Source organism: Oxyura jamaicensis, chromosome 18 (assembly GCF_011077185.1).
Source record: "Oxyura jamaicensis isolate SHBP4307 breed ruddy duck chromosome 18, BPBGC_Ojam_1.0, whole genome shotgun sequence".
Lineage (NCBI taxonomy): Eukaryota > Metazoa > Chordata > Aves > Anseriformes > Anatidae > Oxyura > Oxyura jamaicensis.
In genome coordinates, this window is record NC_048910.1 from 8,903,263 (window position 1) to 8,920,212 (window position 16,950).

The following is a 16,950-nucleotide window of genomic DNA, read 5'->3' on the forward strand; positions in this document are numbered from 1 at the left end:
TCATAACAATTCCTATAAATCCATATTCTGTGTTGCTCTCCCAGAGTTGTCAGGAGCCTCAAAGCTTTAAGGCCTCCTTCAGGGAAGACACAGACCTTCTGCACCTGCAAGGGATGTGCCAACAGCCTGGAATCACTTGCACTCTGGGCAAAACCAACAGACAACTCTGGAGTATGTGCAATAGCTTTTCCTGAGCACGCACTGCAGTTTAGGTTTGCTTCCTCTCCTGCCATTTTTCACTAAATTTTAAGAGTCAAGACCAATACTTTCCACACTGAATTAACCTGAACCTTCGAGACTGAATTAGCCTGAAGCTACCTAACAGGCTCTAGATATTTGGCCAAGTAAGGATAAAAACTGACAGATACATATCAATTGCAAAAAAAAAATCTGCTCAACTTATTCATTATAGAAAATAATAGGGATATTTTTGCCTGTATGCAATGCCCATGGCCAATACATGAATAAAAATTATAACAATTAAATTCTTACTGTATTTTATGTCTTCATCGGGCATAGTAGCTGCATAATCAAAATAGGTGGCATTCCATCTCAGCTCCTTCTTCTTGGTGTCATACATTGTGATCGTGTACTCTGTTAAAAAATATACAGTCTGTGAAGCAAAAAAACCTATGAGAGAATAGAATCAATCACCTCAAACGTGAGACACTCTTCAAAACACCACACATCGCTTACTGCTCTCTGCATTTCATTTTCCCAACACTCCTGGTAAATAACCATTTAATAGTAGTTAAAGACAATACCCGATCCACTCATATACTGATCTACAGCAATCTCAGAACAAGCCTTGCAGGCAGTTACTGCCCACATCGCCATCATTTTGTTTTTCTGCACAGTTTCTTCTGATGTACTTTGTTTTACTTAAAATTTCCAAACCCTGCTTTCTAAAATACAGCATTACTGTGTACCGTAACTGAACTATCACACTTAGGAACATTTAAACAACGCATTAATATAGAGATTAAAGAGCAAGTCTATATGATTCATTCATTCTTACTAGTCAACATCTATACATGGGTTCTTGGTCTGATTTAAAGTTCTTTAAATACTGTAATTTCAGTCAATGAATATGCAGTATCTCCATTTTCTTTGAACATTTTTTATGAAAGCTATATGCTACACAGCAAACTTGGGTTCATAGCTGATAGTGGAATGCATTGTTCAATAAAATATAAATGCCACTTACTCAACAACAAAAATAATGGATCATGATTATTCCCAAATTTAAAAAAAGCAGTGCGTTTCCACAGCCATGAAGAGTTAAAAATACTTCTGTGTACAGTCTAAAATCACAATTTACCGAGGAGATTCTAAGAAATAAACTTGAAAACTTGGACTGATAAGAAAGTCAATTGTTATGATCCTAAACTTTAAAAACAAATCAAAAACAACAACAAAGAAAACAAGCTGCAGAAAAAAAAGCATATGACCTGTTCTCCCAAGATACAGTAGGGACGTTGATGGGCAAAGACTTTCTGCAAATGAAGAAGTCAAGGTCTGCTGTTTCTCCCCAGTCATGAGGTCAATCACGTACCAAATATCCTGCTTTTTACCTGAAATCATATTTAGAACAGTAAGTACTATTGGCTAACATATTTTTTCACATTAATAATAACTAAGAGAATTCTAAATGTAAAAAAAAAAGGTAGTAGAGGAGATTGAGGTGCTGCTGTTGAAGGACACTAGATAGAAGAAACGAGGGTCTACACATTCCAAATGGATTAAGGACTGTAAACCTAACAACACATTCAAGACTATGTGAGAGCCACAACCTTGAATAATTCTCTGATAAGTCTGCGACTCTAACATATATGTATCCAGCACAGAAGCTCAAATAGACATTTTTCACCCCTTTCCTGGAACAATGCAAAGCGGAGAACCACAAGTTGGTATTGTCCCTTCAGACTGAAACACTAAGTTCATCCTGATCCTTCACACATCTATTGTCATAAACAAAAACTGTCCTTCCTTGTCCCTTCTTCCCAATCCATCTGCAATTAGAATGAGTCAGGACAAGTAAGCCACAAATTTGCTATTAACTATACTGCAAGTGAACCCACTGTATCTCAGATAATGGAACACGTCTAACCCTGTTGCAACGGGATTTCTAACATAATGAGAATTGTACTATAAGCAGTCAATGACATTTATAAGCATAAGATTCCAAGTAGAAATCACTTTTTGTTGAGAGATAGCATATAAAGAAACAAACAAAAAATCATACAGGCTATTCCCTGCTTAGAAAAAAATATTCTCTCCCTCAGGAAAAGTAGGGTTTTTTTAATCTTCACACAGCAATTCAATTTATATTCAATCGATTTTCTATCATCAAAAACATTCATTAAAAACTAATTAATACCCAAAATAAAACTTTTCCATGCAGTCTGCCTGGGATTCTCTATGCTTCATGGTCACTGAATACGTTACAATCTAAAAAAAGATTTAATTTGAGCTCACCCATGTAAAGGATCCCATCTGAACTGCGACACGGAGATGCCTGCACCAGCTCTGGGATGGTAAATGGAAGTTTCTGGAGGGGAAAGGGGGACAACAATAAAAACTTGTTTAGATTTTTGTGATAGTCTTCTTATGTTCATAGAAAAGCGTGGCCAGAAAAGTTCAGAAATCTCAAATGACAGCTTTTTATTCTTTGCTTGCATTATTGCAGTTCCCTGAGAATGCAAAATTTCAGGTCAAGACCCTCCTCTGAAAACCCAGAACAGACGAAGTCTCTCTCATACAGTTTACAACAGGGGAAACACATGTGGACTGAACTACTTTTAGCAGAGAGGGCTGGAGGCCAAGACTCTGTGGTTTTAAGGTCTACCATCATCACTTAAAAGCTCTCTAGGCTTCAACGTACTGTGGTTTAATTGCCTCAACTGTAACGGGTATAAAACGTTTCTCCACAGTAACAACTATAAAAGCCAGATATCTTCATACAAATGAAACTGCTGAGAGGGTGAAGCACGAATCTGCCCACAGTGTTCTTGAGATATTGCCAAGCCTGTGTTGTTCTTACAGAATGGGTGAAGACCCTTTGCTAAATTTTAGCAATTTTGATTGGGATGAGGTCACACGAGTAACAGACAAGCTACATCAATAACAAAGACCAGTCCTTGGCAAAGTTGACTTAAATTCGGTGAAATTACTCCACTCTTCTTTATTAATTTTATAATAGGGATTCCAAACAGAGATTTGATTACTTCAGTTCAAAAATGAAGGACATTAACAGAATAAAGGAAACTTGGTAATTCAAATGGATTGCTGCTTCCTGGATTCACACAGCAAAAGAACCAAGACTCATTTTGCAAGTTATGATTTGGCTGTACTGGGGGGAGGTAGAGTGGTGAGTAAATACTAAAATATTTAACAATATTGAAGTTCTTAAAGGAAATCATAGCAGCTGCCAGAGAAAAGAAAATTGTGGGAAGCCAAACGTTTTATCTGACTTTCATCACAAGGTTTAAAAATAAAAGTCCAACGTTAGCTAACATCTTTGGGTTACATGGACTGGTGAGTATTTAGGAAAGGGTCAGCATTTTTGTCTGCTCAGTAAATCTTATAGAGACATCTTTTAAAAGTGTCAGCAAAGAGTAAATATTAAACCTGTCTTTTGGCAGATCATTCTGGAAGATTTAGAATTTGGGTGAAAGAGACATACCCAATTTGTATTATTCTGGGCACACCTTTCCCATCAGGTTGTACAGAGATCGTACAGCGTTTAGATAATACCAGAGAAATGTGATTTGTCATCATCACTATTTTAGCAAGTTTCAAAAAAAATAAATAGTACAAGTGGATAAAAAAAATATGTCTATTATTGATATTTTCCTGTGGCAACGATTTTCTGATGGTCACAAAGAAGGTGACATTTCACTCATAGAAAGCACATTATCACTCTGCAAAGGTGCTAGCAAAAGAACAAAGAGGCACTGTCATTCTAAAAACCTGTATCCTAACATTGGGACATACAACAGATGTTTTTTGGTGTGATCAAGCTTCTTCAAGAAACTGGTATAATTCCATTAAATAATATAAAACCAGATGGCCTTTACAGCACTGTCAAGAAAGCAGAACATTTCCTTGGGGATGTATCCTTCTTGTGAATCTGATTGGGGCACTTGTCTAAAACCTGTGAGAGGAGAGAACTTCCAACATATACTTACAGTCAAGCCTTCATTATTTTTGCCACCAAGTGTATACAAACTGCCATCATTTGGGTCTGGAAGAAATGCTGGCCTAGGATTTAAGCAGCAATTATAAATTATTTTAAAAAAATAATAATAATACTGTGTTTCTCAAAGAACAGGAAAGCAAGTATAGTCAGTAGCTCATCTAATATTAGAGAAGTTCATCTAATATTGTTCATCAAAAGAAGTTCAGAAGTTCATCAAAAATATGTTTTGACTTTGTATTATCCGTTTTTTGAAGTTTCATTTTTTTAACTGTGAAAATGAAAAAATATGAAGAGGTTTCAGAACTGATGTGAAAATTCAAAGATCCATTTGTGGCAGACAATCACCTGGTTGAAAGCTTTTAAACAAGATCTATATGCTTATAAATTGTCACAGAATTTAAGAAGAAAAAAAAAAAGAATCAAGAAACAAAAACAAACAAAAATTAGAGCATAAAGAATGCAAGGAACAATAAAAGAATTGCCAGAACTCAGTAAATTTAGGAGGGAAAGGCAAGCCTCCACGCAAATTACCAAAAAAAAAAAAAGGAAAAACAAAATAAAACAAAATACCCAAAACCAAAATCAAAACCAAATTCAAATACAAAACCACAAAAAAGAATTTTACCACTGACTACAGAGACAAAATTAAAGCCTCGAATTAAATACAAGACTGCTATGCTGGAGGAACTACTCTGAAGTAGCAGCTTGAGGGTTTCATTTAAAGATTCTGGTAGTGGTCGTGGCTGGAGTTTCCTGTTCTTTACTAGTTTTAGTCTTTTATCTGAAGAAAATAAGAAGCACAAAACTCCCTATCTGTTTCTGTCATTTTCAAAGCTGCTCAGTTAAGGTTCTGGCACAGTTGTCACACTTCATCTCTAAAAATGATCAAGGTCTTGAGAGAACAATCTGCAGACAGGATGTTTCATCTTCGTGTTATACAAGTAAGAGAACTGTATGTAGCTTATTATATATAAAGAGCAGTATCTGCTCTTTAAACTTAAAGGTTCACTCATGGAAGGCATGACACCTTCCCAGAACATACATAGTTTTGGTTCAAATTAAACTAAATTTCAAGATAACACTGAAAATCAAACAAGCAATAAATGAGAGCAAGGAAACAGACTTACTCTTCCACGTGTATTGGCACCTGTAGTACAGGATCTGCATAAGCAAAAAAAAAAAAAAGAAAAGTCATAATACTGGCAATTCAGTTCCTTCATCTCACTAGACTCAGGATCAAATGAGGCCTGCATCCTGCTCCTTTCTGAGTGACTGATGCAAGGAGTTTGAAAGTGGCCATCCCAGCAGCCTCCATGATATCCTGTTTGATCATGAAACTGGGTTTATAAAATGGGAAAGTACTCAGCACCTGAGAAGTTCTAAACCTTCTGAAGTTCTTTGCTTGTTTTTATCCACACTACTCCCCAGCTACCCATGGGAGCAGAGTTGGAGAAGGGCAGTACTGTACTGCATCCCAAGTCTCCTTATTTCTCTCCTGGACAGAGCACACCATCTGTAGCAGCTGCCTGTATTCACAATCACATTCCTGCTTTCAACACCTGTGTGTGATCTCTGGGCACTGGTTGCCCAGGAGGCAGCTGCTCACTGTAATTTGCAGCAACTGCTGTTATCGTACAGGCTTCAACAACCTATTTTACTTAAAAACAAGCTACAGCTAATGGAAGATTGCGGAGACTCTGAGAACAGACACAAAAAGAGGCACGTTGATATTTTCATAACAGAAGGCCAACCTAGTGCTTTTTTAATCTGTATTTTTCAAACTTTTGCTACTTTGTGACTCAGGTACCTTGTTTATCACCAGGCATGTAAATCTATGGCTTTTAGCCAACACCATTTAATTTAAAATGAAACATACAAACTGGAAGCCTAGTTGTACACCTACTGAAATCAGCAAGGTGACTGCCAATGTCTTAATAGCAAAGCTCTGATGCAAGTCAGAAAAACCTAGTTCCACTTCCTACTCCAAGTGAAAACTGCCACAATCAGCAAGTCACTGAAAATAAAAACAGAAGTCGGCCCTGGGCTAGACAAAATTACCTTAAAACTGAATTTTTCACTTAAATAAATCTCCCCACTAGAATTTCTCCAAGAATCTGTATCACATAAAAATCAAAAGATATGGAAACAATCTCACAGTAGTCGGTATTTGAAGCATCAGAAACACAGCTTAGCTTTCATCAACAAAAGGAAGTTACAAAACTGAAACTGACAGCATTAAATCTAGATCTTCACATATTAAAAGATAATTAAGAACAGTAAATCTGATCTTAATGTAAATTGATGGGACCTAAAAATTACTATCTGATGCCTCAAAAAGTCCTGAAACATGGCATTTTCAATCCTGATGCCAAAACCACAGAAGTGACCAGACTTTTAAGAAATATTCTAGAATTAGCAAGACAAATGTCTGTGTTTATTTATGGGTATATTGGCAGAAAATAACTCAGAAGTCAAGAGGGTACAATGTTGTCTTCACTTCTGCACAGGGCAAATCAAAGCATTATAATAAAATAAGTCTAAATAAGAAGATTACAGATGTCCAAACCAACAAATTCTGGTTTTTCACCTCTTCTGTCTCAGTGCAAACATTATGCTGCAACAGGAAGGACATAAGAACAAAAACAATGATGTTGTGAGAGTCTTCGATCAGGAAATTGGCACAGGCTCTGTACAGCTTCAGTCTACTGCAGTATTTGCAGAGCTCAGCAAGACAAGAACAAGAAATTTGTGATTCATTTTATGGGTCTTACAAGTCTCTGCCATTCTGCAGTGTATTACACCACACAGACTGCTGGGTTGATGACAATCACCTAGGAGTGTGTCCCTTCATTTTTATAAAACAGATTTAAAAAATGTAAGAAAGCCTTACCTAAACATAGCTCTAGCAGCAACGCAGCTAAAAGCAGTTGTAGTCACCAAAGATGCACAGACAATTTCAGAGACAGAAGGAAAGCACAATATAAGGAATAACAGTGGATCTATTTCTATCTTCATCAATTCCTTTTTGCAACAGTAAACACTCTCACAGCAGCTCCATTTAAAACTTGTATATATTTGTTTCTTTTTAAGCCTATGAAATGTTCTAGAGACATTCTTAAAGGTGTCAGAATTAACTACCCAAAACATATTAAGCTTCTGGGAACAACCCAGTCAGCTGGAGAGAGCTGTGCTCTACACTGGCACTGAATCATACATACCGTGCCCAGCAAACCCACTGCAATATTATTATCACGGCTGCCACTGCTCATTGATGTAAGATGGGAATGATATGTAAGTGTACAGCTCCACATTATAGCATAAACACCATTTAATTTATTGAGAACAGAAGCAAACATCAGAAGGGCTTAGGAGTAACTAACACTCAAACCCAGGAGCCAAGTGATTCATCATTATGGACCTGTCCCTGCAGATCACACTACTTAGCCAAACCTTTATTCCACTGTACTACACCAAGCAATTCATTCCTGTCCCTTGTGTGAAGAAACTGCTTTCAGGATATGCTGGGAGGACCCAAGCTTGCAGTTGATCGTATGCCAATTATTTCTCGGCATTTGCGTCAAGTATTCCATGACCTTTAGGAGATGCAACACAAATGGTCACTTACAACATCATCCCTCCTCCACTACTAAAGAAAAGCAAGCAAGAAAAAAGCATTAGATGGCTGCTGCGCTTTGGCTCTGGAGTTGAGCTGCTAGGTTGAACTACTACAAGCCAGTATCCAAGAGCCCAGAAGAACCCAACTAAAAGAACAAGACGTTAAAGACCACAGGCTAGCGCTTCTATAATTCTAAGTGCTTCACAGAAGTGGAAGCCTCCCAGTTTTCTGACAGAAACAGCAGCAGAAATCAGCAGAAAATGGCACCTGCCTCAGTTAAAGTAAGATTTAATGCAAATGCTATAGGTGTTCCTAAAGGCAAAAACCAAACAAACTTTACAAGTCTCTTACTGAATACTTAGAGAGTTTCACTGGGTAAAAAATAAACGGTTGCCTGTGGTGATGATGCCTGCTGCTAGACCATTGCGTCAACAAATGTGCTTAAGCAACTTTGTCCTATCTACAAGCATCTCCTCAAACGATCATTTGTGATAACAAAGCTGCACAACTTGCTTTTGAAGTGCTAACTGGCTGCGTGTACAGTGCAGATTTTCTCAAAAATTACTTTTTAGCCAGCGTGGGGAAAGCAAGAGATAGCTTTTTGCCCAAAGCACTCTTAGAATTTTTTAACTTTATTTTTAATAATCAGTACTGCCTGAAGAAACAGTACTAGCTCAATCAATCTCCAAATTTTCTAACTGCACTGTTACTGACATAACACAACACACACTCTACAGTAGAACAGGACAGAACGTGATCTTTTCAAACTTTTTAGTATTTCAGTTTTTTTCAAAGAATGTTCAGGGAAACCTGAACAAGTACAAGAAATATCAAAAGGTAAATCATGTCTTCTTGCAACTGGTCCTGGCTAATCCGTCACATTTGTGGGAGAATCTGGTTACTAATGTCCTATGACTCCCTCCCTGCACTCAACATACAGTGAATAAAAGCTAAATATTTTTGTACAAATATCTTGATTTCACTTAATTTTCAAAGACTGGGCAATCTACTTTTACAAAAGTAAGTGCTCCACTCTTATCCAACTGTCTTTTTACCCCAACCTTTTATTTCTGAAAGCCATTGGAAAACTGTCACTCACAGCAATTGCAGCAACAGATGCAATATCCTACACTTCGATTAACAATGCCAGAAATCCCACAAATGACTTTCCAACTCCTGTAATGAGTTTTTCTGAAACAATTGCATATAAGAGCACATGAAAGAAAGGTTTAAGTCCTAAGCTGTTTGGTGAGTGCCATACAGAAGCATCATGCTCACAAGAAGTCCTTATTTTTTTTTCTAGAGTACCTTGTCTTCAATATGAAGAACAGTGCTCGAGTGAAAAAAAATCTTACTTGTCTTCTCAGTAACTGAAATTTGATTTAGCAGCAATGATAAAGATGTAGATGGAATAGATTAAGTTGTTGCTATGAAACAGCCGTAAAATTTTGCAGTATTTACTGGCATGTGAGGCAAAACACTGATTATTCTGATGCCTTCCTGCAACATTTAAGTGTTGTATATCATAGAATCACAGAATCTCAGAATCATTCAGGAAAAGACCTCTAAGACCATCTAGCCCAATCTTTAACCTAGTACTGTTAGAAAGCATTTAGTATCAAATACATAATCCTGATTCATTTCCATCACGGAGGCTATTCACAGTGGATGAACATAAAAAGAGTGAGGGTTATTTTTTCTGAAGTTACAGAAATTCTCTTTTCACTAGTAGCACTATCCACCTGTAAATGGCTATGGAAAGCTGTTTCACTACATTCTTAGCTGCTGGGGTGAATCAAATTTTCTCATTTTCTTAACACTTTCATTAAGTTGAACTAAGGTTGTAGCTCTACAAAGATACTCTGAAGACAGACAATGAACTCTTTGCATTCACTTTCATGTGGTCTGAGACACAGTCCAATTTTACTTCAAAGTTTATTTTGAAATAAGAATTCACTCAGATATAAAAGAGGATCTTGTGAGGTTAATTTACTGTTGTCACATCATATAACAGTTCTTGTATGCTTGAATACAGACTAGTGAAAAAACATCCTGAATCATCTTAGAACTGAGGTCACCTTCTGCTCCACAATGAGTCAACTGGAAAAGGTTCTTGCACAAGTCAAAGGACTGAGGCCTTATCTTCTATTCAATAGCTCAGCGCTCAAGCGTTAACACGCTGAGACTGGAAGCACATCCTGCTTGCAAAGTTTCCGTGAACTGCAGTTCCCTGTAATTAGGTAAGTCATTCTAATTGGCTTGATCTGTTCCAATACCAACAATGATAATAACCACTGAACAAAGCACTAAGTATTCAGCATCTAAACAAAAACTTTATCACAAAGAAAATGCGATAAAACTGTGATATAAATGCATCTGCCTCTTCCTTAAGCTCAAATCCTTCTATTCAAATCCTACAATTCAATACACACTAGCTTTAGCTTACTGATCTGGTAATGCACACAAGTCAACAAGCACACGCATTTGTAAAGTTACTGCCACTGACACTCTTCAGCAAATTTAGCTGAAATTTAATTTAGCGAAACTAATTACGACCCCCCACACAGAGTGCAATGGCATGAGGATAATAAAAATACTAGTAAAGACTGCTGCAACCTTTCCTTGTCATTGTGGAAATTCAAAATAATGATTTAAGAACTAAAAAGCTTCCAATTTTGCACATTAATAAAAAGATCTGTAAAATAAATTTGGATGAAAAATTAATAGGACTACTTCTAGGTTAGAAAGATTTGTTCTACAATTCTAACACTATAATCACAAGTAAAGCAGCTATCAGAAACCTGTTGGCATAATGTCTATCCAGTACTTTAGGCAATTTTGGGGCTCAGTTATACTTCACTGAACATTTTGACCTGGGCAAGCAGATGTCCCTAGACAGTTTTGGTTGCATCATGACCAGAAACTATTTTTGCTTGTATTACTTGCTTGTGGGTGGGCAGAAGCGTATGATATATTCCAGATTATTCTGAAATAATTCTAACCCATATTTTGCATACCCATATGGAAAAAAGCCATATATACAATTTTTGAAACTGTAACTGCAACACTAAACATACCTTTGCCTTTTTTTCCATATTTCACAAACACGTGACAAGATAAATCTGCCCTTTAACCAAGTCAGGAAAGAGTCTTTTTTAATGCACAAGATAGAGCTGCACATTCTCATCACTGTGATGCATCCCTAAGTAGACCATACCAAACCAATGACTGAAAAGGAGAAGTGGGGGATTCTGAAAGAGCAAGCGAGTAAGTTGCTGCCCGACTGGAATGAGCTGGAAAAAACGGTTTCCTGATCTGAGGCCCTACCATAAGATCTGGGCTAACGGGCCAATTTAAACTCATGTCATCTTTGCTTGCTGTTGAAATTACAGAAATTGAGGTTAGAGATACTAACCAACCACCCTCTAGAATGGGTTAGAAAGAGAACCCTTCTACAATCATTTTAACAATCATTATTGGTTTACACCAATGCACAAAGATATTTCTTCCCAGCTGGAAATAACCACTGTTATCAGAGCAGGACCTACAGATCTCAGACTGGTCCTTTAAAATTTACCTATTGGATATTGTTAATATATATAGTCTTTATATCTTTGTCTTACCGTGACTAGTCCACTGCAGTCCAGAGGTCACAAGTAACGTATTAAAAATCAGAACCTTTTAAATCAACTTTTGTCATTGATTGTTTTATTGCTACAGAAAACCGAACTCCATAACAATTTCTGCTGGCTCTAAATCTAGCAGCATTAGTTACCGGGCCACCAAAAAGCCCTGAGAGCTGTCAGATTGTAGGACACACAGAAGCCAACAGGAAATGAAGGTACGAAGCATTCTTAACAAGTAGGTCCAGAATTTCCCTACATATACTTGCAGGGAATACAGTTTTATTTCTGAACTACTGGAGAGTCCTATTACTAACTGAACCAATTTTGGCCTGCTTTATGGGGACTACAAGTAACCAAACTGCTTTTCTTGCCAGCACTACTCAAAGGCAGGAAAACCAAACGTATTATTGTGGTGATAACCGGTGGTTCATTTACTCTGCATACCTAAGATAAGTTTCAGTGTTAAATTAAAACAAACCATACATGGCAGGATCTTCATGTTTGTTTAAGTACTGCCTGATAATGAACACCACCTTGTTTTTTCTTCCAAACAAAATAAAATGTATAGTAATTGTCCTTTGTTAAATACCTGGCTGCTTAAGTGCAGTGATAAGTGCAGGCCTTTCCTCCTGACAAAGGCCTCTACAGCACTTCAGATGACCTCCAGAACTTCTCCAAGCACATGAACCATACAACACATGGTTCATTGTCTGATACTCAGGGTGAAATGGCACCTGCAAGAACAATGCCTGCAGTGCAAGCATTGGGTAATCCTGTGTAACACTACACACCTGTTGTTGACAGAGAGAGCACACAGAAAAACTGTTTATACAGTAATATTAATATTGAATTCTGCACTGCTAAATCCATCGAGGGATTTAACACAGCAAGATGGTACCGTCTTTCACGGGGTATTAATTTCCAACATTTTTCCTTTGTTTGGGCTTCTCACACACTGGGTGACCACCAAAAATTCACTTTTGCAAAAATACTTGAAAACCCTCCAATTACAAATTCATTCTCTAATTTACATTGTTCCATATACATTGAACTAAGTTAATTCATGAAGCATCTTGTAATAATGAAAACTATCACTATTTTTTTTATTTTTCATTGAACCTTGTGTGCTGTTCTATTACACAGAAATAAATTGATGGACATTAAGTGCTTTGCAAAAAGCAGCTGAACAAACCTCATGTTGGTAACACACAGAACACAACACAGTGACAGAGAGGGGAAAAAAAAAAAAAAAAAGGTCCTATAAAACTAGATTATCCAGTCTGGCAGTTCTACTGTACAAACACTAGTTTTGCAACATTTTTTTTAAACAAGGGAAGTTCCTTGAGCAACACACTTTGACCAAGTTCCTTTTCATTACCAAAGTCCCTTCATTTCTTCCTCAAATAAACTTTTGTCCTTACTAAGTCTGCCTGCGGAAAGAATGCTAATTATGACATCCTTCAAGGATGGGACAAAGTAGTATATGTTCATGTCAGTTTAAGGACAAGCAAAAAAGAGTGAAAGCTCCTCTTAATGCTGCAATAGCCTTTATAACAACAGTAAAGGAGGAGGCTGATAACCTTCTCTTTATCCAAGCCTGTTCAGGCAAAGTAGAGGTCTAAATTTAAAGTGGAATCACAGAGGGGGGGAAATGTAATCACACCCAGTAACCAAGATCCTTTGAGAAAGTACTTGCTCACCTCTTTTTGATTCAGGAGGAGCTACAAAAGCACTCCTTAATGAAGTTAACTTTTCGTCTGGCAGAGTTGCATTCAAATATGAATGTTCAAAGAAATGAGTGACTGGTTAGTAGTGCAGACATCAGACACACACAATTCATTTCCCACCACTTCAGCTCACCTACTAAACTGGCATTAGGCTTTTAAAATAGAGGACAGAATGATGCAATCACTGTGACTCCTTTCCATTTGATCTGCTCTCTCATTTAGTTCCAGACATGATGAGAAAGTGCTGCTATCACTTCCACTAAATTCAATCAAATTCCCACTAAAAAACCTGCATTATATATTGAATTTGTCATGAAGATAGAAAGAGCTATCTCTGCTAGGTAATTGAAATTACAAAATCACCTCCAGTCACTCAGCAATGTTAAACTTCTGTACACAACTGCAGTTCTTTTATTTAGAAACCTGTGCTGTTCCTAGATGTCTACTATAGACAAAAAGACCTGAGGTTTGCACAATATCCGTGGCACCAGTGAATGTATGATATTCCAGAGATAAAATTATGCTTCCACAAACCCTTTGCCAAGCTGATACTCCCATTTGACATCTATTCTGTTCTAAGCATTCTTACATCACACTCATTCCCATATAACATGATACCTATTTTGATAATTATAACACTACAGCTAAAACATTTTTGGGAAAAAAAATCTGGAAAAAGATCTGCAAGTGAAAAAATGAAGATGAACATGATGCCAGAAACACCAGCTTAACTCAGAGCCTAGAACAAGAGCAAAATTAAGAAAGAAGAAAAAATGTTTACCAGGCTCTACAACAGTCCGAATAACCAATTATTGTTATGGAGTAGAGAGCATCAGGACATCTCCTCACCTTCTTTTAAGGTCCACTTGATTGCTCCTGTCCGCTTGCTGACAGCATGCAAACTTCCATCAAGAGTTGAAACAAACAGCAGTGTTTCTGGCACAGTTACTGAGCTGGTGTTCTGGAAAAGAAAAACCCATACACTGAATGTCATTATTTACTACAGACTTTACTTTTAACTGCCAAACAGTAAATTGTCTAGAATATCAGCCTTCTTTTTAATCACATAGACCAGACAATCTTGTCCCTCTGAATTCAGTGACTATTTTTACCTTTTTTTTTTCCTGCAGTTGCTAACTGTGCTTAAGTTCCCCTAGAGATAAATTTTAAGTGGATAACCTATCTGTGACTCAACCTCCTTCAATTTTTTATCAAAGTCTCCTTGTGACTAGACTTTGGAGAAGTCTGAGATAGGGCTAACTTAGGAAAAAAGCTGATACAAAGACCATGCGAGAAGATAGCTAGGGCAAGGAACTTCAAAGCAGCTCAGAGAATGTAAATGGTGATGTCAAAACCATGCTACTTCCAAGTTAACAGAGCATACTTTTTCCAAGGTTCAGTCTCCAAAAGACAAAAAGACATTGGCTGGGTAAAAGGTGGATAAACAACACTGAGAGGTGATCGATATTCATGGGGCTGATTGCGGCTGTGACAAGCTGGAGCTGCAAGCATGTAGGCTGTGTCTGAGCAAGGACTAACCGTGTAGGATAGAAGCAGCTCAAAGGCTTGAGAAGATTCAAACTGTTAGGTTTCTTAGTTGTATTACTGTACCCTACGTCTCCAACTACTGTATTTCTGGGGTAGGTAGTAAATGGCACTGTTTAAGCAAGTCCATCCTTGTGTATTAACACATCCACAGCTCCTAGAAAGCAGTCCGCTGCAGGATTCAGACCTCAGCTTGACATCTTAGCCATTCTGCCACTGGGGACATGTCACACTCCACATTTACACGTTAAGGTACAGTGCTGTTTGGTGCCTGCTGTTCTTTCTACAACACAAGCAGCTTTAGAGCCTGGCTATCACATGTAATTTTATTAAAAGGGCATCATACAAACTTTGACTCAAAACTGTGTAGCTATTGCTGGATGGATGAGGCTAAGTCCAAGGTGTTTCAGTGCGCAAAGCAGAAAAAAAAAAACATGTTAATGTTTATTTTTCTCTTTCCACCTAAAGATGATCTCATACACCCTATGATCAACCCATTTACATTTACCAAGTCTCAAGTTATTGCTCAAATAATTTGCCATTTGTGCACTGCATCTGCAGTGCTCATCTGCGTGCCACCTGCCATGTTTAGAAAGTTTCACTGTTAAATATAACTCTTAACCTACCACAGTTCGTGAAATGAAAGTGTGCATTTGACATAATCAGTACTGTCTTAAATGACTTATATTTTTAAAAATAATTACCACTCATGCTAGAATTATTGCAAAGCAAGATAGAAAATTGTCAAATTAAAATGCACGGGTATAGGAGTAACCATTTCTTTTGAAAACTATACACATTCAGCACAACTCAACTACAGCATTAGACTCTTTCACGTAGAAAATGAAGCTAAAGGAATAATATAATAAAGTAACAACTAGCCAACTTGCAGGTAGCACCTACAAACATTATACACACTTCTTCCCTGCCATACAGAAACCAGCTGGAGCAGACAATTGTAAAAACACAGTGCAGAAAAAAAAATAAGTACAAAACAACAATATAGAAACCACAGATCAGAACTAAATGTTGGAGGTCTAGAAAAAAAAAGGAAATGTGTCTTACTGTATGATTTTGATTATTTGACACAGTTCAATTATGCAGGCTAACATTTATATGGAAGATGTCTTCATTTAACTAAAATATTTACAGCTGCATGCAGAATCAAACTTTGCAACATTTGTTCAAACAGGTACATGAGATAGCAATTCCTCTCCCGCTGACCTATAAAGCATGCAGCTCAAGATGTTACTAGTGAGGACTGAATGTGGAGGTATTTTTTCAGCCTAATGACCTGATTTGTACATATCATCAAAGAGAAGTTTAAGATGTGAAAAGATTTCTCAATTCAACAGGGTACCATCAGCAGAACAACTGATAGGAAATCCTCCCCATCTTAGACCATTTTCCCCATGGCACTACTTCTACTCTCCAACAATCTATACCGGTTATGATTTTATTTTCAGTTTTTCAAAATTCCTCTTTCAGCATTACTGCTGCAATGCAACTTAATTCTGATTTCTTTCTCTGGCTCTCAGAGTCTGTCATTCATAAATTAAGGACGCTCAATTCCACCATAATCACCGTAGCCTTCTGGTTTTACTTTAATATCCAATGAACAATGGGGATTAACAGAACAGGGAATTATGTATTTGTTTTTCTTCCCCATGAAATCAAATTCTCCTTTCCCCCACCCAGGTAATGGCGGGGTAACACCCTATGTGTGACATTACACAAAGGACAGCTAACCTCATGCTCAAAAACATCCTTATGCACAGCTACATACTATCCTAGAAACGCTTGTGCTGCCATTCTTAATCATTCCGATTTCAAGCAATGAACGAAGAACAAAAATTTCAAAATTTACTTATAACAGGATTGTGATGAAAACAAGAAGCAATGGACTGTGGTCAAAACTCATTTGAAATCAACCTTTGTGCAGTAACACTTTGTTCTCATGTATTCATTTTCACCTCAAGATCTCAACACATTTTACCAAAACAAATAAACAAATTATTCTAGTTAAGCGATTCACAATAGATAAGGATTTCTTCATCCTATCCACAAAAATGTTGAAAAGCTAGTTTACTTTTAAGCTAGCTATTTAACACTTAATGCACAAACGCACAAATATTTCCAGGCTTTTGTTTTAGGTAAGATGTAACATATATTTAATTGCTTCAATTGACTGACACACTTTGTAATAAATGAAATAACTCGACAGCAGTTGTACAA

The 16,950-nt window shown here is 37.2% G+C and overlaps 1 protein-coding gene across 3 annotated transcripts in view; it reads right to left on the reverse strand.

The window, feature by feature from the left end:
• The window catches only part of ERN1 (endoplasmic reticulum to nucleus signaling 1), a 36,607-nt gene that overhangs the window by 11,552 nt on the left and 8,105 nt on the right, over positions 1-16,950 (reverse strand). For 2 of the 3 annotated variants that reach the window (XM_035342056.1, XM_035342057.1), the window contains exons 2-7: positions 14,020-14,131; positions 5,329-5,362; positions 4,191-4,263; positions 2,479-2,551; positions 1,452-1,574; positions 493-594 (exon numbers count right to left, since the gene is read on the reverse strand). In XM_035342056.1, coding sequence (XP_035197947.1) covers positions 493-594; positions 1,452-1,574; positions 2,479-2,551; positions 4,191-4,263; positions 5,329-5,362; positions 14,020-14,131 — 517 coding nt within the window. Of the gene's footprint in view, positions 1-492; positions 614-1,451; positions 1,575-2,478; positions 2,552-4,190; positions 4,264-5,328; positions 5,363-14,019; positions 14,132-16,950 lie in introns of those variants that run through there. The other variant, XM_035342058.1, reaches the window with a different exon arrangement.